Below are 25506 nucleotides of genomic sequence, written 5' to 3'. Positions count from 1 at the left end.
GGTTTAGGAAAAGCCAGAAGAAAGTGCACTGTGCAGAGACGAAACCTAGTCAGGAGGAAGCGTGATTGTATATGGGTGCTAAAAGACAGATAAAATTCCTGGCTTCTTGCCTGCCTATAGACTAAAAGCTTTTTTCCGAGTCAAGCATTCCAAATTCTTTGTAATAAACATTTTTTATGATTGGTTTCATATTAGCTGGTATGCTTTCGGGATTATCATAATAATTTCCCAGACCAATCTTATTGAATGCATTTTTAACGTACCAGAGACATGGGATGGACAATACCTTTTCCAGGCTCATACAGTCCTTAATAATCCCTCTAGTAAATGACAATTCCTCTGACGACCACAGTTTCCCCCATAAAATTAATGGGGCAATTTTAATTCGGTCTTCAACTTAATCCACACCCAATTCGGAGTGACAGAATTTTGTAGGTGAAGTAATAGGGACATCCATTATCTAATAATGTGAGAATTTTGGCATTGCTCTTTTGAGAAAGCCAGGAGTGCAAATGTTCGACAGTGCCTAGTAATGTCAGTTAAGCAGTTCATTTTGATATGAAGATACGAGTAAGGATCGAATCAACCATTTGAAGCAGTGATCCAGGTTTAACAAGGAGGAGGGAAGGTAATTTATGAATTCAAAGAAGATACTCATGATGGAAAAGTAAGAAAACAAGTAAATACATGTCCTTCTCCATCTCTTCCTTGACATTTATAGACCTTAAAAGAGAGTAGTTTGCTCATTTAGAGAGCTGTGCTCCCGAAAGTGTTGCTTGTCAGTCAGAGTCATTGAAATAATGTTTGGCGTGGACAGATGTCACTCTTTAGCTTAGCACTGGAGATGTAGGGCAACTACAGGAGTAGTCAAAACTCTGCTCGACACAAACGAGGGAAGGCTTGACCAATAGTAGTATTAATGGTACTACCTGCTTCAGAGAAACGTCTGCCTAACGTGACATCCCTTCTTTACCTCACTGTAAACAGAGGACTGGGACCTGACTGAGGCTGAAGAGCCCCAGACTCAACAGAGAATGTTGCTGGAGCCTACAAGGGAAGTGAATGTTGCCTAATAAAGAATGGCACAGACTGGAAACACTACTGTGGATATAGGTCCTTCAGACAGGAGCTGGCCTTCGGTCTGGTGACTTCCTGTATGTCAATAATGAAACACCAGTATCTCAGGAAAGACATTTGCCAGAAACGTGTTATTAACTCCAAATATGAGGCCTCGCCCAAACTTTAGCACCGAAAGGATTGTGCGAACCACAGAAAGAACAGCTACACCCGGTAGAGGAACCCTTCACCCTGGTATAGCAGCGAGCCGCTGCCACTGCGGGTACTCAGCTGTTACAAGGGTCAAAGGGGACGGAGATGGGTGGATCACAAAGCCCCCTTTTAAAGAGGCCTTTAGAGCCCTTCCTGTTCCTATAACAGCTTGGCGTTATTCCTGTAAATTATGAATTGGACGAGCTGTATGAGGGGCTAAAACAACAGAAACTCGTATTTGCTAAGGAGAGCACAAAGCACCCGAAACGGAACAAAACCTGAAGAAAGATGGTTTTGTCATTGGGATAGGTACCGTATTTATTTCCTGATCAGTGTTTTGCAATCAAGCAGAACACGAAGCCTGCTGTACAGACAGCACTACGAGGTACAAGGGAGGGAATCAGTGCTTTGCCACACATGAAGACAGAGATTAACCCCAGTGAGCCATTCCGCAGGAATCATTCAAGCAATTATCATCGAAGTGATGCACTGTCTTCATTACAGCGGAAAGCTATAAAAGGCTAGAATCGGTTGGAGTAGATGGATGCTTTTCCTTCAAATACTAAAAGCTAAAACACACTAAAACTTTCAGATAAAATTAGTCTAATTCTCTTCCGCTTTAAAACCTGTGGACGATTATTATTTTATAAGAAGACAATAATACCATAGGCTGAAATGTATATATATAGCTTCCTTGAGCAATGAATTATAAAGCAATCACGCAGCATGTTCCTTTCCAAATAAACCAATACAAACTTCATTTACATGATCTTCCACTTGCATAATTGAAAAATGTACATATTTGCTCTTTTATTCTAGCAAAAGTAGGAAGGAACAATGGCACACTTTTTTTTCTTTGATAACATGTTTTCCAGAAGACAATTATCTTTTCTAAGAACCTGCCACTACAATCAGCAATATTCCAACCTATAATTCTACATCTTCTAAGGGCTTCCATGTTAACAAACTGACAGATTCTTCTCCTCTACCTAATATTTTCTGCACGCCTGACATGCAAGTCGGCTCTGCTTATGCAAACACAAATATTTACTGAACTCCGAAATCACTCCTATACAAAAAACACACGCCAAACTAATTTCTAAATGGAAAAGAACAATATCTGATATAATAAGCAACTGAAACGGGCTTTGACACATATTAGTAGAACCACTGCAACTTGTGGGTGATATCTTACTTACCCATTGTATCTTTTGTCTTTTTGAAATGTTTATACCACCTTCCAAATTCCTGACATTTCGCAGCTGAGACATTTGCATAGTAAGTGCTGTTCACAATGGAAGAAATCATGCTCTGCGTGAAGGAAAATAAAGATCTGTATTACACAGCGTATCCTGTATCAAAGACAGTTCACTTTATTTCTACATGTGCGCAAACCCTGGTTTATATTGTCTTTGGGCCAACTTGTGTCAATTTCTGAAACTCATGTGTCAATTCTTAACAGACATAATGCACAGTCAATCGAGACACAACAAATCCATGGAAATTCATGAATAATTCTTGTCTGAACTCGGATATATTTTGTTTGTAGTCAAAATCAAATGTTGGCACTATGCAGTGGTATTATCAAAGCTACACTGAACATACAAATTCATTTTTCCAACATAACATATGCAATATATACAATAGTTTAACACATTTTGAGGATCCTCTAAGAAATCACGTACATGGTTTTGTGAAGGTTGGTGAACACGACTTAAAATGCATCATTTTATTTGAAAAAAATACCTTAAATCAATTTTAGAGCATAGCTTGAACGTAGGCTCCTATATAAAACACACAAAACATGTCAAAGTTGAAAATTGCATGCATTAATTTACACCACACTGCACATAAAGGTGTAACTCACTAGTGAGCACTTAAAAAATGATGTTAAATGATTAATCGATTTTCAAACTAAAGAACTTTAAACATAGTCCAGTTGGGTTTAGAATTTGGACGTGCACAGTTCCATCCAGCAGGTATTTGCGTCAGGAGAGGTGCAGGAACACCACAGGTGCAGTACTGTCTTCAGTCACACATTTTATAAATGTTGTCAATATTTGGAGCACAGGACATGCACACAGTATGCCATGGAATGCAACGCACATCTTGGCAAATTCCAAGTATTTTGCAGGATCAACTAAAAATGTTACTGAATCCAGCAATCAAAGTGGAAGTAATACACATCATCAGTCTGATGTATGCCAAATTAATGATCATCGGCATGTACCAACATGATTTTTAAATTGTGTGTGTTGATGCACACACGCACACACAAAATCTAAAAGTCAATTGTCCTACATACTGCATAGATACATAACTACGCACACTCCAACATATAATAGATACAACATTACACCGTACAGTCAAGGAATGCAACGCAGAACTTCGCATCCTATAAAACACAAGACACAAATCTAACACACCAAACGAATAAAATATAATGATGTGTGCACTGCTCCAGCTAGTAAATAACTGCACAACATTTATATATACATTAAGCAATCACAATCAGGTCAACACACTTAGTCTGTAACTATGAATTAGCTTAAACAAAGAAACCAAGTGTCAACCTTAACTCACCCTCACTCAGTGGTATGAATACAAAACAAATACACTAGACAATACATCACGTTCCCACAGCCTTGTTCAAATCACTCAAAAACAAACACAACTAAACAAACTAAACTAAACAAACTAAACTAACAAAACTAAAATCTCTCCTCTCGATCTCGATGCGCTCTATTAAACCCTTCGACCCGTCGATAGTCTCAAAGATGTCACAACTACTAGAGTCAGGACACACCTTCTCTAAAATATATAAACTTCTTTCTGCCAAGCCTCGTAAATCTCACCGAAAATGTGAAGTTAAGTGGGAACCTGAGCCCAACTCCAACAACATCCCATATGACTGGGATAAAATACATATCACACCATTTTCAAATAAAATATCTCCAATATTGTCGCAAACCAAACTTATGCTAATAAATAGGACATACTGGACACCAGAGAATTTTTTTTAACTCAATCTAAGTGAGCGCCTGACATGCTGGAACTGTAAAGCCGACGTTGGTAACCTCTCCCACATGCTCTTCTTTTGCCCTACTCTACAAACATACTGGGACAAGGTTTACGAATGTATAAATAACACTTTCAACATAGTACCTCCAAGGGAATTTTCATATATTATATTAGGTGCCCTGGATCCTAAAGTCGATAATGTAAATGACCGATACCTGCTAGACCTCATGCTCACCTTAGCCTGTAAAATTGTACTGTGTAAGTGGAAAAACACCAACGATGTGTCTTTTAGAATGTGGCAAGAATGGCTATATTTCCTCAGAGCAGCGGACAATACCGCGCTCCATACCTCTCCATGGAGTAAAACCCACAGGAAACTCTGGAAGTCCCTTGATGCCTCATCATTCTCATACGACTCACCATGAAAATCTCCTGTACTGTATCTTCCCTCCATAACTGCGTAGTATGTAACTTGTGCTATATACTGTACTGCATACTCCCTTGAACTCCCGTGGTGAATAGTGCTGGTCCATTTGCCTCTACGTCTTTTACGAATTAACTGCGAATACCTTGGTTGGGAACTCAAGCAATTTATAGTTTCTTTTATTTATTATTTACTTTGTCTTTGTATCTGTTTCCCCCTGTTTGATTGGTTTACTTATTATTATTACTATTATTATTATTACAGTTCTTATTATTTGTTATTTCTTGTAACTCAATAAAAACGATTAAAAAAACCACAACAAAGAATTAAACATTTAAGGTTTGTAGCACTCTGGTCTTGTATAATGTTGATTTCTGATTGGTGGATGCCATTATTATCAATGCATTTGCCAAACTGCATGAATGTTTAAAAATTGTTGTAAGTGCTAACTGTACTGTGTTGTCTTTCAGTTTTTTTGTGGTATTTTAACAAAAACCCAATAAAGAAATATTTAAACAATAATAATAAATGAAACAGACTTACGCATGTTTTGGAAGAGAACCACAAATCAATGACATGAAATACTCAGCCAAATAATGGATAAACTACTACACAGTGCAATTACAAACACCACAAAGGAAAATATAAAGCTTGTTGTAACATAGCACATCAATACACTGACGGCCTGATTCACAAAGAGCCTCCGCAGTTGTGGTGGCATCTCCGCAATAAGAAACTGCAGTGCGGAGATCCCGCCTTTGTGAATTGGGCCCAGAGTGTTCTAAAACGCAAGGCATGAGCAAATACTTTTAACCAAAGGAGCAATCACTCTTCCCTTCTAGTATTCCTTGTTTAAGTCATAAGCAGTACGCTGTTTAGAGTTACATGCTGGTAAGATCTTTTCAGCACGTGTTCATAAGCCTAGCACACCTTATAGTGCTCTTTAATCAAACGTATATATAATTTGTGGCCTCCTTCTGTGGTTTTTATATAGAAATTTCATCACAGGTTTGACAAGCTGATCTTTCATTCTGTGCAGAGAGAACTGAGTTGTTGAATGAATTGGTCATCACAACCCTCAATATTAGCTGGTTTGCATATGCGTATGCTATGATGTTAGTTCACAAGCAGGCTTATTGGCACTCTACCATGAATTGGAGGTATTCCTAATTTTAAATATAATAAATCAGATCCAGTGCATGGCGGAAATCACTAAAAACGCATCAGTATCTAGTCTATGGTATTATAACCTCAGATACCTTGGAATAAAGAACAATTGCCAGTGGCGGCCGGCATCACCCAGGAGGAGGGGGCGCTCGAACATTAAATTAAAAAAGACTTACCTTGAGATGTCCTCGTCTCAGGAGCTCTTCTTTCTCCGACACCTACAAGAATTGGATGCTGGAGCTTCTTTACCCAATCCTGGCGCTGCTTTCATGCTTTGAGAGCAGCACCAGGATTGGTGGGACGAGCCTCACTCGGCACTCCACAGAGCCCTGGAGGCCTGCACTTACTCCTACTCAACTGTCTTAAGACAGATGGGTTAGAGGTTTTAAAGTGTGCGTGTCTGGTTGGTCGCAAGACGGCCGGTCAAAGAGACAGCACACTTTGAAACATGCACACTCAGCCCCCCCCCTCCTCCTGCTTCTGTCATTCAGCAGCGGCCTCGCCCCCGTCCAGATGCTCTGTTCAGGAGATGAAAAAAATGGCAATACATTACCATTTTATTTTTCATCCGAGGGGCTCTGGGGAGGTTTAAGTGGGGCGACACTCCTCCCCTCTAAAGGAGGAGCCACCCCTGGCAGTTGCTCATGTTTTCAAAGAAGAAGCTTGATGATCATCGTGTTGCTCTTGTGTTCCACAAGTTGCATACATTAACCATAGCAATAGAGTTAAAAAAAAATAATCCACACTGGCCCTCCTTGATAGGAATTACAGAAAGCCCAACTTAGTCAGATCCAGCCAGAGGCCAGACGCTGAAGGTATGCAGCCTTTACCCCGCAGGACATTACTCTAGAGGTCCTTTTTTGCACCTTGCTACTTTGAAGGTATGCAGTCTTTACCCTGCATTCTTTACCCCGCAGGATATTTCTCCAGAGGTACTTTACCCCAAGGTACTTTGAAGGTAAGCAGTCTTGACCCTGCAGGATATTTCTCCAGAGGTACTTTACCCCAAGGTACTTTGAAGGTAAGCAGGCTTTACCCTGCAGGACATTACTGTAGTCTAGAGTAACCCCGGGCATAGCTGGCGGAGCAGGGCTACGCGGAGGTCCACCGAGCTGGGAACAAACTCCGTGGCACTCCGCTCCACAACCCGCCTCTACCCTGCCTATTAAAAAATTAATAATACTTTATCAAAAAACCCCAAAAATAAACACTTACCTCTACTGCCGGCGTCCCCGGGCTGCCCTCCTCCTCTTCCTCGCCGTCTCCTACTTGGATCGACCATCTTGCAATAACTGTGCTTGCGCATATGCGCAGTTCTGCGAGAACGGCTCTTGCGTGCTTGTGGGCATGCGCAGTTTTCGCAAACTGGTTCACCCAAGTAGGAGACGGTGAGGAAGAGGAGGAGGGCAGCCCGGGGACGCCACAGTAGAGGTAAGTGTTTATTTTAGTTTTTTTTAATTAAAGTATTATTAATTTTTAATAGGCGGGGTGGAGGAGGGCGCTGGCCAACTCCGCTCCGCTGCGGAGTAGGAATTTGTCCTACACTCTGCTTTCTATGCGGAACGTGGAGTAAGGAAATCTCCGCACATTCCACTGGCGGTGCGGAGCTGTGTGCCCCGGCTTAGTCTAGAGGTACTTTACCCTGTGGTAAAAGGAGGGTAAAAGTAAAGGACGGTAAGGTATTAAGGTTTAATGGGAAAGGGAAGTAATTTTTTTTAGGGTTCAGTGATCAGTAGAGGTAAAGGTGGTACATGTTATTAGGGTTATGGGACAAGTAGAGGTAAAGTAGGGTAAGGCTTTTTTTAGCGTTCAAGGGTGTGTAGAGGTAACGAGAGGTAAGGTTTTTTTAGGGTTCTAGTAAAGGTCGAGTTAAAGGGAGGGAAGTGTTATTTAGGGTTCAAGGGTGGGTAAAGGGGATAAGGGTTTTTTAGGGTTAGAGGTGGGTAGAGGTAAAGGTGATAGGGGATTTTGGGGGTTCAGTAGAGGTGAGTGAGTGAAATTTTGTTAAGCGCACTATTGTCGAGGCGTCTTGGCGCTTAGGTAAGTGCAATCCGTAGGGCTACCAGGTCTAGAGCTTGGAGAAGAGCCAGGTTTTGACCATTTTTCTGAAAAGGGACCTACTGGACTGTAGTCTCATGTGTATGGGAAGGGAGTTCCACAGTTTAGACGCTGGACATGAGAATCCCTTTCCTCCCCACCTGACTCTTCTGGTCTGGGTAAGGGGATATGGGGTTTTAGGGTTTGGGGCAAGTAGAGGTAAAGGGGGAGCAGTGTATTAAAAAGGGTGGGTGGGTTGGTGGGTTCTCCAAAAAATAAAAAAAATGAAAATGAAAGGATTGGGGGTCACCCCCAAACAAATATATATATATATATATATATATATATATATATATATATATATATATACATATTTAATCCAATGGCTCTGCAGCAACAGAAGCACACGCAGCAGGTAGGAATTTTCCTTTATTATGCATTTCAGAGGGTGATACAGCATCCGTTTTTTTCTGTCTCTGCATGCCAACGCGTTTCGATGTCATTCACATCTTCTTCCTGGGCTGAGATGAAAAAACGGCATTGTAGACGTAATCTGTCCCAGTCTGCTTCCCTCTTTTGTAGAATTTGGAGGCAGGTGTGAGTCCGCTTATTTGACACGTGACTCCTTCGCAATCATTACTGGGACTTGTAGTGTTGATATACAATTAATTACTCGCAGTGAGTTCCGTTTCAATCTCTAATTTCAGCAGAGTCACAGTCGTAATCGCAAGTCCATTGTGACATTACAAGCACTCAAGTGTGCCCCGGTATGTTGTGTCCCCTCCATATTTGAAGCAACCATGCTGCGCCGTCATCCAAACAGTATGTGCATGTTTAGGTGGCCCCTGTCTCCGGCGGCTCCTTCCTCTTTTCACAGGCGGTGGTTCTATTCACGACGAAGCTGTCGTGTTAGTTTATTTAATCCAATGGCTCTGCAGCAACAGAAGCACACGCAGCAGGTAGGAATTTTCCTTTATTATGCATTTCAAAGGGTGATACAGCATCCGTTTTTTTCTGTCTCTGCATGCCAACGCGTTTCGATGTCATTCACATCTTCTTCCTGGGCTGAGATGAAAAAACGGCATTGTAGACGTAATCTGTCCCAGTCTGCTTCCCTCTTTTGTAGAATTTGGAGGCAGGTGTGAGTCCGCTTATTTGACACGTGACTCCTTCGCAATCATTACTGGGACTTGTAGTGTTGATATACAATTAATTAATCGCAGTGAGTTCCGTTTCAATCTCTAATTTCAGCAGAGTCACAGTCGTAATCGCAAGTCCACTGTGACATTACAAGCACTCAAGTGTGCCCCGGTATGTTGTGTCCCCTCCATATTTGAAGCAACCATGCTGCGCCGTCATGCAAACAGTATGTGCATGTTTAGGTGGCCCCTGTCTCCGGCGGCTCCTTCCTCTTTTCACAGGCGGTGCTTCTATTCACGACGAAGCTGTCGTGTTAGTTTATTTAATCCAATGGCTCTGCAGCAACAGAAGCACACGCAGCAGGTAGGAATTTTCCTTTATTATGCCTTTCAGAGGGTGATACAGCATCCGTTTTTTTCTGTCTCTGCATGCCAACGCGTTTCGATGTCATTCACATCTTCTTCCTGGGCTGAGATGAAAAAACGGCATTGTAGACGTAATCTGTCCCAGTCTGCTTCCCTCTTTTGTAGAATTTGGAGGCAGGTGTGAGTCCGCTTATTTCACACGTGACTCCTTCGCAATCATTACTGGGACTTGTAGTGTTGATATACAATTAATTACTCGCAGTGAGTTCCGTTTCAATCTCTAATTTCAGCAGAGTCACAGTCGTAATTGCAAGTCCACTGTGACATTACAAGCACTCAAGTGTGTATGTTGTGTCCCCTCCATATTTGAAGCAACCATGCTGCGCGGTCATCCAAACAGTATGTGCATGTTTAGATGGCCCCTGTCTCCGGCGGCTCCTTCCTCTTTTCACAGGCGGTGCTTCTATTCACGACGAAGCTGTCGTGTTAGTTTATTTAATCCAATGGCTCTGCAGCAACAGAAGCACACGCAGCAGGTAGGAATTTTCCTTTATTATGCATTTCAGAGGGTGATACAGCATCCGTTTTTTTCTGTCTCTGCATGCCAACGCGTTTCGATGTCATTCACATCTTCTTCTTGGGCTGAGATGAAAAAACTGCATTGTAGACGTAATCTGTCCCAGTCTGCTTCCCTCTTTTGTAGAATTTGGAGGCAGGTGTGAGTCCGCTTATTTGACACGTGACTCCTTCGCAATCATTACTGGGACTTGTAGTGTTGATATACAATTAATTACTCGCAGTGAGTTCCGTTTCAATCTCTAATTTCAGCAGAGTCACAGTCGTAATCGCAAGTCCACTGTGACATTACAAGCACTCAAGTGTGCCCCGGTATGTTGTGTCCCCTCCATATTTGAAGCAACCATGCTGCGCCGTCATCCAAACAGTATGTGCATGTTTAGGTGGCCCCTGTCTCCGGCGGCTCCTTCCTCTTTTCACAGGCGGTGCTTCTATTCACGACGAAGCTGTCGTGTTAGTCCCAGTAATGATTGCGAAGGAGTCACGTGTCAAATAAGCGGACTCACACCTGCCTCCAAATTCTACAAAAGAGGGAAGCAGACTGGGACAGATTACGTCTACAATGCCGTTTTTTCATCTCAGCCCAGGAAGAAGATGTGAATGACATCGAAACGCGTTGGCATGCAGAGACAGAAAAAAACGGATGCTGTATCACCCTCTGAAATGCATAATAAAGGAAAATTCCTACCTGCTGCGTGTGCTTCTGTTGCTGCAGAGCCATTGGATTAAATAAACTAACACGACAGCTTCGTCGTGAATAGAAGCACCGCCTGTGAAAAGAGGAAGGAGCCGCCGGAGACAGGGGCCACCTAAACATGCACATACTGTTTGGATGACGGCGCAGCATGGTTGCTTCAAATATGGAGGGGACACAACATACCGGGGCACACTTGAGTGCTTGTCATGTCACAGTGGACTTGCGATTACGACTGTGACTCTGCTGAAATTAGAGATTGAAACGGAACTCACTGCGAGTAATTAATTGTATATCAACACTACAAGTCCCAGTAATGATTGCGAAGGAGTCACGTGTCAAATAAGCGGACTCACACCTGCCTCCAAATTCTACAAAAGAGGGAAGCAGACTGGGACAGATTACGTCTACAATGCCGTTTTTTCATCTCAGCCCAGGAAGAAGATGTGAATGACATCGAAACGCGTTGGCATGCAGAGACAGAAAAAAACGGATGCTGTATCACCCTCTGAAATGCATAATAAAGGAAAATTCCTACCTGCTGCGTGTGCTTCTGTTGCTGCAGAGCCATTGGATTAAATATATATATATATATATATATATATATATATATATATATATATATATATATATTCACTGAAAAAAATAGAGGTTATACTTAGGCTCAGATTTTATTCATACACAACCACTCAGCAGTTATAGTTACCAGAGCTAACTATAACTTATGCCCCCGCAATGCACTCTTTATGACCTCACATATTACATCAATCAAGACATGGTCAGTGACATCACTGATGACATCTCAAATTACATCACTGATCGCATCATCTGGTGAGTGTAAGTATTTTCTTAGAGTTTATGATTGTTAAACATATATACCAACCTACTGCAAAACTGAAATGTATATACAAGGTATACTACTACTGAGTGATACTAATTGGCTGTGTGACTATGTATACTTGTGCGTTTTGTTGTGTGAGTGGCTGTATGGGTGTATAAGTGGGCCTGTGAGTAGCTATGAGAGCGAGTGAGTTGCTGTGTGAGTGGCTTTATTGGTGAGTGAGTGGTTGTGTCAGTGGCTGTGTGAGTGAATGAGTGGTGGAGTGCGTGGCTCAATCGGTGGTTAAGTGGGTGTGTAGTGACTGTATGGGTGAGTGGGTGTCTGAATGGCTATTTGAGTGAGTGACTGGGTGTGTAAGTGGCTGTATGGGTGAGTGAGTAGCTGATCGAGTGGGTATTTGGTCAAGTGAGTTGGTGTGTGAGTGGCTGTATTTGAGAGTGAGTGTCTGCGTGAATGGCTGTATGGGTGAGAGAGCGGATGTGCGACTGCTTGCATGGATGTGTGAATAGGTATGTAAGTGGTTGTATGGGTATGTGAGTGCTTGTATGGGTGAGTGAGTGGCTGTGTTCAGAGACTGTATTTGTGAGTGGGTGTGTCAGTGACTTTGAGGGTAAATACGTTTGTGTGTGAGTAGCTGAATTGGTGAGAGTGTGGCTATGTGACTGGCTGTACAGATGAGTGAGTGGCTGTATGAGTGAGTGAAAAACTGCGAGTGGCTGTACGAGTGAGTGGGTGTGTGAGTGACTCAAGGGAGGAGTGAGTGGGTGTGTGGGTATGTGAGTGGGCATACAAGAGGCTGTATGGGGGTATGGGTGTGGGTGTGCATGGTTCTAGGGATGATGTCATCAGTGATGTCATTGACCATGTCATGAGTGATGTAATATGTGAGGTCATAAGCTGTGCCGGCAGGGGCGTAAGTTATAGTTAGCTCAGGTAACTATAATGGCAGAATTTCTATGGTTTTGTACGAGGTAAATCTGAGTCCAACTATAATGTCCCTATAACCTTTGTTTTTTTCAGTGAGTTTCTAAGGTTTTTCAAAATCTATATCCTAACTATAACGTCCCTAAAACGTTTAATTTTTTTAAAGTGAATTGCTATGGTTTTCTAACTGGTAGTTGCGTATGCAGAGTGGTGGAGAAAGTGGGTGGGCCTCCAACTAGCTCTCAGGAATCCCACTGTGTAGGACTTACTGTAGATAACATGAGGGGTTCTTGGCTTCCAAAAACCCTCAGCATCCAAGGGACTTTATCCCTCAACCAGCGGTGGGTCAGGAGGCAGAATTGCAGAGTGATGGAGAACGGGGGCCGGGCCTCCAACCAGCTCACAGCAATCGTGGTATGTGGGACTTACTGGAGATAACAGAAGGGGGTTCGTGGCCCCCTTATGACCCTCAGCATCTAAGGGGACTTCATTCCCCAACCAGTAGTGCCCTAGAAGACGCGTTTGCAGAGTGGTGGAAAAAGAAGGCATGGCCTCCAAAGACCTCTCAGCACTCCCGCTGTGTGCACGACACAGCCCCAGGGAGGTGGTGGTCCCCCAGGGCTGCGGGGTTGTCCAGGCCCCCCATGCATTAATTCATTTTAGCCTCGGGTAGGTGGTGGTCCCTGGGGCTGCAGGGAGGCCGCATGACCCCCCCCACAATAATGTTATATTTAGCCCTGGAGAGGTTGCAGTCCCGGGGGCTGGGGAGGGCTGTTCGGGCCCCCGCATTAATTGCACATTTGCCATTGAGAGGTGGGTGTCCCCAGGGCAAGGGGGTTGCCGAGCAAGCAACCCCTGCATAAATTATAAACAATGCCCTGTTAAGGTGGTGGTCCCCAGGGTTTTATGAGCCTAAGGAGTGTGGCCCCGTGTGCAGCCCCTCCTATATATAGTGTGCATGCCCCCCAGGACCTGGCCCACTCAAGGGCTCAATATTACAGAAATGCTGGAGACCAAGCTTCTGTTTATTTTTCATTTTCGGCGGGATCTGTGGATCCAGCACAGCTCCCGGAAGAATTGTTTTTAAAAAAAAGCTTTTGGGGCCCAGTGTGGTCTCTGTAGTTTTACTCTGCCCCCCCTTTCTTTATTTTTTAAAGTTTTTTGTGGAACTTGGCTCAAGCCGAGTCCCAAGATGGCTGCCAACAGTTCCTGGTTTGAAGTGCTGGCAGCCAATCAGATTTGAGCACAGGGACTGTTGGATCCTCTGAGGATCCACAATCCCTATATACACAAATTTGGATTTTAGTTAATAATTCCACATTTACTGAACAGATTTACACCAAATCACAAAAAGGTACTTCCCTTGACCAACATATACCTTCCTGCCAAATTTGGTTTAACTCCGTTCACCAGTTCGGGCGGTAGCTGAATGCTGGAACAAACCAGTGATTGGCAGGTCATGGCTTGTAAACCCAGAAAGACTGACTAAGCTGTCCATCCTCCTCACATCCTCCTCAAGATAGGCACATTGAGTACTAATTGGTTTATTGTAACATTTGTTATTTACGGCGCTTAGAAACGGCAGATGTGAGGTATGAAGCCCTATCTAAAATCAAGTTTCTACTACAACTTACCAAGGGAGCTGAGAAAAAACAATCATGGCTCTGAAGTATTACATTTACAACTAAAGAACCAACATCAAGATTCTATTTAGTTCACAGAGGAACAGATGCCTGAAGTATATTTATCCCACCTGCAATTGAAGTTTGAAAAAAGCAGGTAATCTGCATGTCCAAATGTAGGTGACAGAATCACAGAGCTAAAACCACTGGGATGCAGAACCCCACCTTTGGAACTTCCATCAGCCCAAAGCAACAGCACAGACAAACCTTTAGAAGCTGCCTCTCATAGCTTAGAATCTACTTATCCCTTTAAGTGCAGAACTGGGACCCATGAATCTAAGCTCCTTCGACCATCGTCCATTAAAATGCTAAACAATTCACCTTTGCATGGTACCAGTAAAGCGCCCGCTGACTTTCCTTAAACAAGACCTGGGCTTCCTCTGGAAGCTGGCATAAAGCGATCAGGAATAATCTCAGATGGTCTATGCGTAGGGCCACACACCGGCTGCATTTATTTTCAGTTTGACTGTAAATTTGAGAACAAAGCCACTGGGAGGCGAGCCTGAAGCATGTTTCCATAATCCAATCTGTATAAAACCAGAAGCATCAAGCGCCACAACTCTAAAATCAGCAGGCGGAATTAACAATGTTATGTTCCTTAATAAAGTACATTCGAACAGCATTCGAAATTCGTCATGGGTCAATAAAGACAAGCTTCTGCAAGCTTTGAAGGGAGCCTGGCCCAGTTTTCGACCAGTAGCAGCAGTAGCAGTTCTAACAGAAATGCTTTACACGGTACATGGGAACAGAACCAGTTTGCAGGTTTACATTCTAAGCCAGGTGTGAAAGGTGACAGGTGGAGGGCGAGACAACAGTATTTTCTGGAGGAATATACTGTCTTAATAGTTACTGGCTTTAGCACTCGTGGGTATGGCTTTTTGGCGCTAGGGCAGAGAATCTAAGCCAGAAGAGTCTGACCAGGTTTCAGAAGAGTCTGACTGTGTTTTCGTAAGCATTCAGGTTGACCGAGATAGATGGTTTTGGCATAGTCTAAACTGGAGCTAATTTCTGCGTTTAAAGATAAACTAGTTTCCTCACTCTTATCATTGAAATTAGGGACAAGAACGAAGAACTAGGGCCAGATGTATCAACATACCCTTTTGCGATTTCTAAATAGCGATTTTTAAGGAATCGCTATTTAGAAATCGCAAAATGGTATGTATGTAGAAATTTGCTATTTTTTAGCGATTTCTTAAAATTCCTTAATTGCGATTAGCAAATTGCTAATCGCAATTAAGGAATAATTTCCCATTAATTTCTATGGGCCAGGAGGCCCATAGGAATGAATGTGAAATTATTCTCAATTTGCGATTCGCAATTTGCTAATCGCAAATTGAGAATAATTTCAAGGGTGCAGGGGTGTCTCAAGAACACCCTGCTGCACTCCTGAAAATGACATGTGTGCGCATATGGCGCACATACATGCCCTAAGGGCATGTATGAGCGTCACATGGCACCTTTGCAAATTGCATAAAGTGCATTTGTAAAAGAAATCACAAATTACCACCAACTAAAAGTTGGTGGTAATTTGCGATTTCTTAGCCTAAATTCGCAATTCTTCAATGGTTGATACATTGCATTTAAGAAATCGCAATTTGCGATTTCTTAAATGCTTACGCAATATTAAGGAATCGCAAAATTTGCGATTCCTTAATATTGCGAGGCTTTTTGCATGATACATACCATTTCCCGTTTTTTTGTCGCAAACGCTGCTATTTTGCGATTCGCAGCGCTTGCGACAAAAAAAACGCTTGATACATCTGCCCCCTGGAGACAAAACTGCCGGGATCTGGGCAATGGAGCTAAATCTGATCCTTACATTGCTTGTGGTATTCAAGTGCAGTATGCATATCGGCATATCATTCAGCCAGTAAGATTCCCTTGACAAATCAGACCTCGCTTTAACCACCCTCCCCTTTATTTCATAGGCATTAAGTTTACACTACGCACTCCCAGACAGAACTCCAGCCACATTGAACCAGTGGAGCCAACAACATGTGGTCCTTAAGTTTCACATAAAACGTGTGACCGTCAGAAGACGTTTAAAAGTTCATATCCAAGAAGCAGATGAGGAGGACCAAAGACTCCATATACATGAAAGAGGTAAAAAGGCAGATCCTTGAGTTTCCTCCCACAGTCAATGACTGAAGGAGTCAAAAAGAATTCAGGAAGAGGTGTGGCGCAGCGGCCAGGGTGCCGACTCCGGAATACAGGGTTCACAGTTCGATCCCTGGTGCCGGCGGAAGGTTATCCCAGCACCATGTGACTAAACTATACCAGTCGTGTGCCGAGATTGGGAACATCTTAAAAGGAACGAAACTAGCCATGTTTCAAGTTAGTGACCTTGCAGCTGACAGGCAATCCAACAGGGTGGAGAGATGGACTCTTTCAAATGCAGCTGAGAGGTCCAATACCTTCAACACACTGACACTGCCCGAGGCAGCTCCTATTCCACTGTGTTCTTAATTACATTACAAGAAAGAAAGAAAGAATATTATATTGACTACAAACTGCCCTTCTATGTTCTGATTACACAACTTCTTTGAAGTGCACGTGGATCAAACTCTTTGATCTCTGGACGATTTTGGAGTGATTTACTTTTGACGGAGTGCTTCTCCTACTTTTCTGTTTATTAAAATTATGGTATTTGGGGTTTTTGAGCAGTTAATCCAGGGAGTAGGGCAGCCGTGACCTGGAAGGACTAAGGGCCAGATGTAGGAGCCAAAATACCGGTCGGTAACGGCCGAATTCGGCCGTTACCGACCGGTATTTGGGTTTTGAGATGTAGGGGCATATATTTTACAGATTCGGTAAATTTACCGATTCTGTAAAATACCGAATCGGTATTTTTACCGATTCGGTATTTCCAAATGTAGGTGGCACTCCTGAAAGTGCCACAGGCCTTACAGATTCGGTATTTTACCACCCAATCCAATTGGGTGGTAAAATACCGAAACCAGGTGCATGCACACCTATGCCATGTGACAGACAGACATGCCCTGCATGTCTGTGTGCCATATGGCACACATACCTGTATTTAGGGTGCTAGAGGGTGTCAAAGTGACACCCCCTGCACACTTGCAAAAATCGGTATTTACCGAATCGGTAAATACCGATTCGGTATTGCCCATTGATTCCTATGGGTTTCAAGGCCCATAGGAATCAATGGGCATTACCGAATCGGTAAAATACCGATTCTTACCGATTCGGTAAATTTAAAAAGACATTTACCTACATCTCAGTACTTCTATTTTACCGATTCATAAATACCGCATCGGTAAAATTCGGTATTTATGAATCGGTAAAATAGAATTACCTACATCTGGCCCCTAGTACGGCTTACACCGTACAACCGTTCGTAACTGAGCTATCCTAAGGTCACTTTAAGGCTGTACCAATCACCGATTCGGTGTCATGTTCTGGTCAGAACCCTGCTTAACACTGATTAAGACTATCCACATTCTGTAAAAAACATATTTTTTTGGGCGATATGGCTGGAGCTAGCAAAAGAGAAATATGTCAGTAGTTAGTTATCAGTGGATCAGCTCCAGGTTTTTTCTATGTATGGATTGCTCTAGTACTGCCAGTCGAAATAGACACACAGTCTAGACTCAAGGGTTTTAAAATGCCTGGACAAATGCCTTTAAGAGTAGCTAAAGAGGACTCCAACTGCCCTTTACTGACCTGGTCCAGGGCTGTGGTGCAGCCATTCAAAAAAGCACATGGCCCAGGGGTTTGGGCTGGATTGTTCCTGCTGAAGCAGGACGAGGACTGATTTACACTTGTAGGGCCCAGAATGGTGGACTGAAAGACTTGAATAACGTCTGGTGTCATTACCAGAGGCGAAGCTGAATTGAAGCATCCCCTTCATAGATGTAAAGATGTGAAAAGATAAGTAACTCAGTAAACTTGGTGAGGCAATGCACGACTTAACTGCTCAGGAGTTGTCGGCAATTTTTTCTAAAACTATAGGAGTGTTCCCATTGCTCCTAAGCTTCGAAGATAATGGAACATGCAGGTGTAGCATCGCACTTTAGTTGTCGCGCGTTGCGTGATGACGCAACGCGCCGCGGCCATTTTGGGACGACAGTAGGGAGAAGTTCTCAAGAGCAACGGACGTCCCGGCGCTCTCCTGTTGCATATATTAAACATAAATTAGTACACCCTCAACCCTGGCTCCAGCAGTTTATTGGGGGGCAACTGCACCTTCACAGCAGGGGTTCAATATACAGCGTAGAAGATGCTTAACAAAAACATGTTCATGTGAGCGTTCTTAAATCAAATCTGTTCCAGACCTTACAGAACGAGACACAGGAGCATGGGTGATGTAACAGTGTGCTCGCAGGCAGAGTGTATTTTTGGACTGACAAGTCAGGTTTACACTCTGTGAACTTCGAAATTACTAACAAATCTGGGGAACCAAAATATGAGAGACATGAGGACCTATTTTGAAAAGCATTTTTGAGTACAGGAGTAGTGCTCCAGAGATACTACTTAACATGTTCAACACTGCTATTCTCTAACATCTGGGCGGATATCTCCACCTATACCTGCCCTATCTCTGATATGCGTCGATCTCCGTTGTGAGTGCGGAGATCTTCGTACTTAGAGGTACACATTTTTGTAGGTGATTTGGAAAGGATAACGGAGAGAGGTTGGAAAATGGGCAATATTTATGGACTATTAAATGGTGGTGTTATGGGAAATTTAAGGAGGGGTTCAGAGAGGGACATGCAGGTACTAAAACATCTAAAACACACATAATAGTAAGACAATTGATATTCACAAAAGTTACAGTGGCATCTACTATAGTAGTAACACTGACAAAACAGGCTCAAATTTACTCCACCCAAGAATTCGAGTAATCCGCGCACCACAAATGGCTAATTACATGTACTCCAAAACACTAATTGAAATTAATGGAGGCAAGGAAAAACACTAAGACCACATAGGAAAATATAGGATAACAAAGGGAAATTATTTTTGTATTTATGAAATGAAAAATCAAAGTTAAAAACAATATTAATTTTAGCTTTAGGTTATATAAAACACGTATTCCAACGAGCCTTCAAACACATGCAACACACCAGCTACATTAAGAGGCTGGAGGTGAATAGATGAATACGTGAATAGTCAAGACTCCACAATACCCATCCACGGGTGAAACTCATTACAACATCAACCCACAGTCTACTCACATAGGCAAAACACAGACAAAAAACATTGCTTTCACAGTGTCAGAAAATATTTTTCTTGCCTTGCCCCTCGTTTAGAGGGTTAATTATTTGAGGAACAGAGAGGATTTACAGGTAGAGAATCAATATCCTGGCATTTCTAGAAAAACATTAATTGTGAGACACCACTCCTCAACCTAATTCATGTAATGGTTGTAGACTGGAAGAAGGAACTAGGTTCACATACATCCTGATCCCACAACATAAGTGTCCCTCAAAGGACCCATTTCAAAATAATGTCTGTACTCCACTACCTAGCCACTGGATCTTTCCAGAGGGTCAGTGGAGACACCATGACCATCTCACAGGCACACTAATCAGGATTCTTGTGAGGGGTACTGTGATACATCATCGAAAGAGCATACCCGTTTATCATCCAACCACAGATAGATTTACTCCTGATCTGCCTTTTGCTAACTAAGCACCAGATAAGTAACTTTATTTAAGAAATGTAGAGTAATTTCAGAAATAATTTTAAGTTTACTCTCTGAAAAGGGGGATGTTAGAGGTTGTGTAAGAGGGACATGTGTTGTCTGCCTATCTGTGAATGGTATGAGGAGACAGAGTAGTATGAGTGGTAATACAAGCACCAGCTGTGACACAAGGGTGTAGTCTTACCTGGCCTTACACTGGGGTTTCGTGGAACAGGCACGCTGTATAGCTGATCAGAGTGCATGGTAGTGAGGACACACCCGTGCAGAAGATGTATGACAGAGACAATATTTAGGTCCACACCAGTGCAGAAGATGTATGACAGAGACAATATTTAGGTCCACTTACAACCCAGTCTTTTCCATCTGATTCCTGGAGAAGTTCTCCTTCACCAGCCACCTCTCATTCTCCCACTTTTTCTCGTGTGCTCCTCCACTGTCAATGTATTGACATCATTTGCTACCTCCAACCACACACCCACCTTCTCCATTACACTGAGGGTGTATGGAGGTACACATGTAGTTCTTATAATGAACAACCACAAGAGGTAACAACAAGGCTCCTACTCAGTGAAGTACCTATTCTGCTTGAGTGTGGCTGACTGCATCTTGGAATCTGTAGGTGCTGTGTGGCGCATCGTTAGTGAGGCCGTGCAAGGGGACAAGGGCAGAGTCTAGGGTGTGGTGTGCATTTATGTAGTTAGAGGGTTGTGTAGCAGGTGCTTCAGATTTGTGTCATGTGCGTGGTGTTTTGCCCAAGGTATGGATGCGGCGCTCTCCACCAGCAGGTGTATAGTATGAATCTACTGGATCTCCCTCACATGAGGGAGTAGAAACTGGTAACTCCTACTACTAGGCAGAGAATTCCATGCAGAACTGGTGACTACCATTCGGATGGACATCTTCGCTTAGTGATAGATGGAAACTGACATGTGAAGAGATCACAGAACACAGATTTCCCATGCTGATGAAGAGGGTGATGGTAGACAGAAAGACGAAGGGACGCCCCGCCCCCCCTTACGGATCGTTTATAATTCTCCACTAGCCTACATAAGAGCTGGTGAGCACATTTTAAGAGAACATTTGCCAAACATACACACAAAGATGAAAGCTAATCACGTTAATTCCAGCTCAATCAAAACTGTATGGGATCTTCTTCCAGATCAGCCACCCGGAAAAATCTGTTATCAATGATTGCTCAGCCTTTGGCTAAAAAAACACTCAACATCCCCTTCCATGTACAATCTCGTCAAATCTGTAAAATGGATACTGCCAAAAAGTAGATGCCTGAATTTCCATGGATGAAAACACGGGCAAAGTCTGAAGGGAGGGGCGTCTGTTAGCGTAGGATAGAGGAGTTTAGAGAATCCACAGCAAAATAGTCAGAAAGCAGGTGGGGAACAAATACATGGATATGTAAAAAATGTAGGCAATTGACAAACGTATGAACCGCCATAAATAGGTCTGGTATGACAGTAACACCTGCTTAGCACATACATGCAAACACATATTCGAACACTATTTTGATCTGTAGTGAGCGAAACGTATTTGGCCTTCTCTGGATTGTTAACCGGCAAAAACAGTATGTGTTTAAAAAACTGATTATCAATGTTTAAAGCTCTTAAGCTTGATCAATGGGGAGGGCAAGGGCAGCAACAACTTATTTACACAATTATCTAAATACGATTAGGCAGCTGATGGACAAATATTAAACTGCAAAACGTATAGTCATTCCGGCTTAATGTAATCCCCTCTCTGTAAACATCCACGATGATTTTTTTCTCCAACCAGAACAGTGCTGACATCTCATAAGCCTAAGGGTGAATACAAGAGATTGTTTTTGATAGTTATAAATATTCAGAAGACATGCAGACCATCTGCTTTCATAATACAGGTAAAGTGAGCCTGAAATGGAGAATGGAACTTAAAATGGCACTTGTAGCAAAGACTTTCTCTCAAAAACGAGAAAGACAGATGCCAAATACTGTTCACACAAAGAAATCATAAGCATACAAAATGCAATTTTTGTCGTTTCCATTCAGACCCTGAAAAATATTTGTTTTCCCCTTTCTTCGCATCTGTGTGTTCCAACACATTTCTACCACTTTGAAATGTTATTTCGAACAGACACCTCATGAATACAAAAGAACGCCTCGTACTCCACATGCCAATTAATTGAACCTAACAAACCAAACAACTTTCAGGGGAGCACATGGACTATTAGAGTAAAAAACGCTAGGCACTTTGCATTGTTTCCTACAGCAGCAAGGCAAGGCAGCAACATTGGTAACTTTTCTTAAGTAAATATTACATTTGACACCATAGACCTTGAGAAAGTTGTGTTCAATACCACCAGAAGGCAGTTCGTTTCAAATGACAATTAAAACAAGCATTGGAAAAGCCGATTGGCTTGGCCTTGCCTTACAAGCCTGTATTATTTTCTTTTTTGCAAATTTATGCAAAACTTCTGCTGACTAAACGTGTAATTTTTATTTGGAAAAAATAAACAAGTAATAAATAAATCGCAAAAATAAACAACATGAAATGATAGCATAAATGAAAGTAGAGAATAACCTACCAACCCTAGTACTGAAGTAGACTCCTGTCCAGGTGGAAATCATATACGCGAGAACAAAATGCATTCCCTCACGGTAAAGACAGCTAATGGCTGAAGTGAGCTGACCCTGTGCCCCATGCTGTAGTTTGTGGTGGCAGAAGCAAAAAAAAAGGGGAATGACTCTTAAACAGAACAATGGATGAAGAGAACTGACCAAAAGCCACTCTATGCATATAAATATGTATTTTTTTGTTGATTTTTTGAGGGGGAAAGATGAGGCTAGCAAAATAAGTAAAGACGTCTCTAGGCCAGTCTTACAAACATCAAAAGATCTGGGGAAATATTACTTGAACCCTAGAAGAAAACAGAGAACAAAATCTAAAATTACTGCTGCACACCAAATATCATTTTTAGCAGGATTACTGTTTTATCTGCTCTGCTGATAAGAGATCAACAGCCTTTTCACGTCATACCAAACATGGATATTACCTGTGATAAAAAAGTTCATGCTGCACTGGGTGATATACCATGGCGGGATGGGGCTCGTTCTGTTCATCATGCCTCTGACACACATTGTTATCTCAAGTCCCTGCCAAGCAATACGTAGCTATCAGCATCAGGTGAGTGGAGAACGCCACTACTACTAGCTTTATTCTGGTGAAATGAACACAGACCAACAAAGAATGGGACTTCCACTGTGAGGTAGAGCAATGGGAGGAGAAGGAAATACAACTTTTCTGGTGTGTAGTCCGCTATCTGTAATAAAAAGCTTGTCAGAAGAATGCAGCTTCCACGGATCAGCCAATACAGAAACAAACTGTGTAACTGCCACTGGTGGTCCGTAATAGTTACTAAGCCAAGGAAGAGTGAATAAAGTAAAAGCAAAAAAATGGAGCAGCCCTTTCCATACAAAGGTAAAACTAAAGGACATCTATGGGCTGAGGAAATTTGACAAAGGTCAACCCCGGGCAGGAGGGTTGTTGAGGAGCTCGTGCCATGAGTTAAGGGCACACTGGTAAAGCTAAAAAATTGCTCAAGCTCGAAAAGTCCTATATATAATTCTAAGATCACAATTTCTTTTTGACCAGAAAGTGCCAGTATACAATCCCTGTGTTTCCTCATAACAGAGGGCATTTTAATTAGTGCACACAACACAATGGAAGATATCTAGCAGTGATTTAAGATTCACCACAGGCACACCATGAAACCATACATTATAAGACAAGCTAACATTTTAGCATTTTTCTAGAAATGTAGAGCAATGGAATTTCTTAGTTGTATCCATATGGTATCAAAGCGTTTTGATCCCAACATTTATAAACTCAAGAATCAATAAGCTCGACAATAAACTCTAGAGACAGTTGGCACTGAAGGTCACCAGACAAGAGAATAAAATTAGGGTAATGCCCTGGACTATTATCAAGATCTTATATTCCACTTTTGACTTCCCAGCCACTGTAAGGCCTGCATCGAAAAAAGAAAAAAGTTTTATATTATCATATATCAAAAATAAACAAACTGCAGCATTATGGACCCACTGAAGTTGTGTTAGGTAATATTTGGAAAAGACTACTGGAAGGACTTCCCTGTAGTCCAGTTTGGAACCGATTAAGGTTTTGACAACCAGTGAGTGGAAATATACTGGGGAAAAAGTAAAGTCTCAGTGGAGACATCCTAGTTGAAACTAATAGTCCTTAAACATTTTGTTGATCGATATTGGGCCCGCAGGACATGTCAGTGTCCCATAATATTCCCATATATTTTATTGTGTCTGAAAATTTAAACTGGACCGCGATGAAGATGTGCGAACTGAAGCATTGCCCAGGAAAGTAGTGTAGGTCTTTCAGGCCCTTGAGCATCGCAGTCTAATTTCCCTTCATTCAATTCAAGACAATTCATTATTTGCGGACATAAAAGAAAAGATAGCACCCATTCACACTGGAGCGGCCTTCTAAAGAAGAAGCAAAGCACTTCAGGGTAGGTTTGGTGGTTCCATACACCATTCAAATTTGCTCAAGCAACAGTGAGTGATGGACAGTGTAAACGCTACTAGAATTCCAACAAGCCCAATAGGGGGCATTTGCACCAGTCTGCTGTGACAGATCATTTAACTACTCTTTTGTCTAGCCGCTACTGAACCTCATGCAATAGCATTTCCAGATCTTCAAATGCTTCTCTTCGGGAAATGATATTAGGGGTTTCACAATGAATTCAAAAGTATGCTGCTTCCATGAGAAACTGTAATAAAAACCTTGTCAATTTTTGTAAACGCCAGGATGTGAAATGTTTGAGGAAGGCAACAGGCCTCCTTGGAATTTTTCCCATTGTTTGACCAGATTCTTCCCTTTCTCTTTCAAGGGATCACCAGTACTGTTGTTGACCAAGTGGCTGTAACTTGGGAAGTACACAAGTATTGAATATATTGCGGCTAAGATGTAAAGAATTGTTCAATATTTGCCAAAAGCTACAAAGAATAATAAGAGAAATGAAAGGCCTGAAATGTTTGCTGTGTCTTTTGCTGGGTTTATTCTTCCAAGGTTATCTAATGTTTCAATAGCTTGAATATAATACATATATGAGATCGGGCCAAGGAATTTCAAAAATACAAACCTCAGTTCTGTAGGTGGTGGTTCTCAGCTTCCTCTGGCCCAGAAGAATTGCTCTATTCACAATTTAATGAAAGTGGGATTCTGCCATTTTAACATATGTTTTAACGGCTCAACTGGCCCCTAAATGCCCATACAGCAACATGGCTTTTGTCTCCTCTTGTATATTCATTGGCAAACATTGGATGAATAACTTCGTTTTGAGGTCCATATTTCTACTACATCTGGAAAGTTGTTTCAAGGAGTTAGCTGCCCTGTTACAATGATGTAGTAGTTACTTTCTCCCACAGGTGTCCAATGTCGTACCCTTTCAGCTTGGTCTGTCATCTACTCCGAGACAAAACATGGGATATCGAGCTGTTTCTCTTTTTTGCAGGCTTTTGTTACATAGGGCCCAAAGGAGGCCTTCTTTATAAATAATTTCAAATCATGAATGTGCTATAGTGTTCGAACTGTACCGGCTTCCATAATGCCTACTCCGTAAGATCAAAGAGGACTGCTATTTCGGAGCTTCTTTTTTGAGAGAAGTATCAAAGAA

General features: G+C 42.2%; 1 protein-coding gene across 17 annotated transcripts in view; it reads right to left on the bottom strand.

Moving 5' to 3' along the window:
- Nucleotides 1–25506, bottom strand: part of SATB1 (SATB homeobox 1) — a 1317576-nt gene that overhangs the window by 226452 nt on the left and 1065618 nt on the right. For all 17 annotated transcript variants that reach the window (XM_078664013.1, XM_078664008.1, XM_078664010.1 and 14 more), the window contains one exon: nucleotides 2469–2580. In XM_078664013.1, the coding sequence (XP_078520139.1) occupies nucleotides 2469–2580 (112 nt within the window). The remainder of the gene's footprint in view (nucleotides 1–2468; nucleotides 2581–25506) is intronic.

This window comes from Lissotriton helveticus, chromosome 10, assembly GCF_964261635.1.
Source record: "Lissotriton helveticus chromosome 10, aLisHel1.1, whole genome shotgun sequence".
NCBI lineage: Eukaryota > Metazoa > Chordata > Amphibia > Caudata > Salamandridae > Lissotriton > Lissotriton helveticus.
Note: the sequence above shows the minus strand (reverse complement) of the source record. Positions and strands in the feature narration are given on the sequence as shown.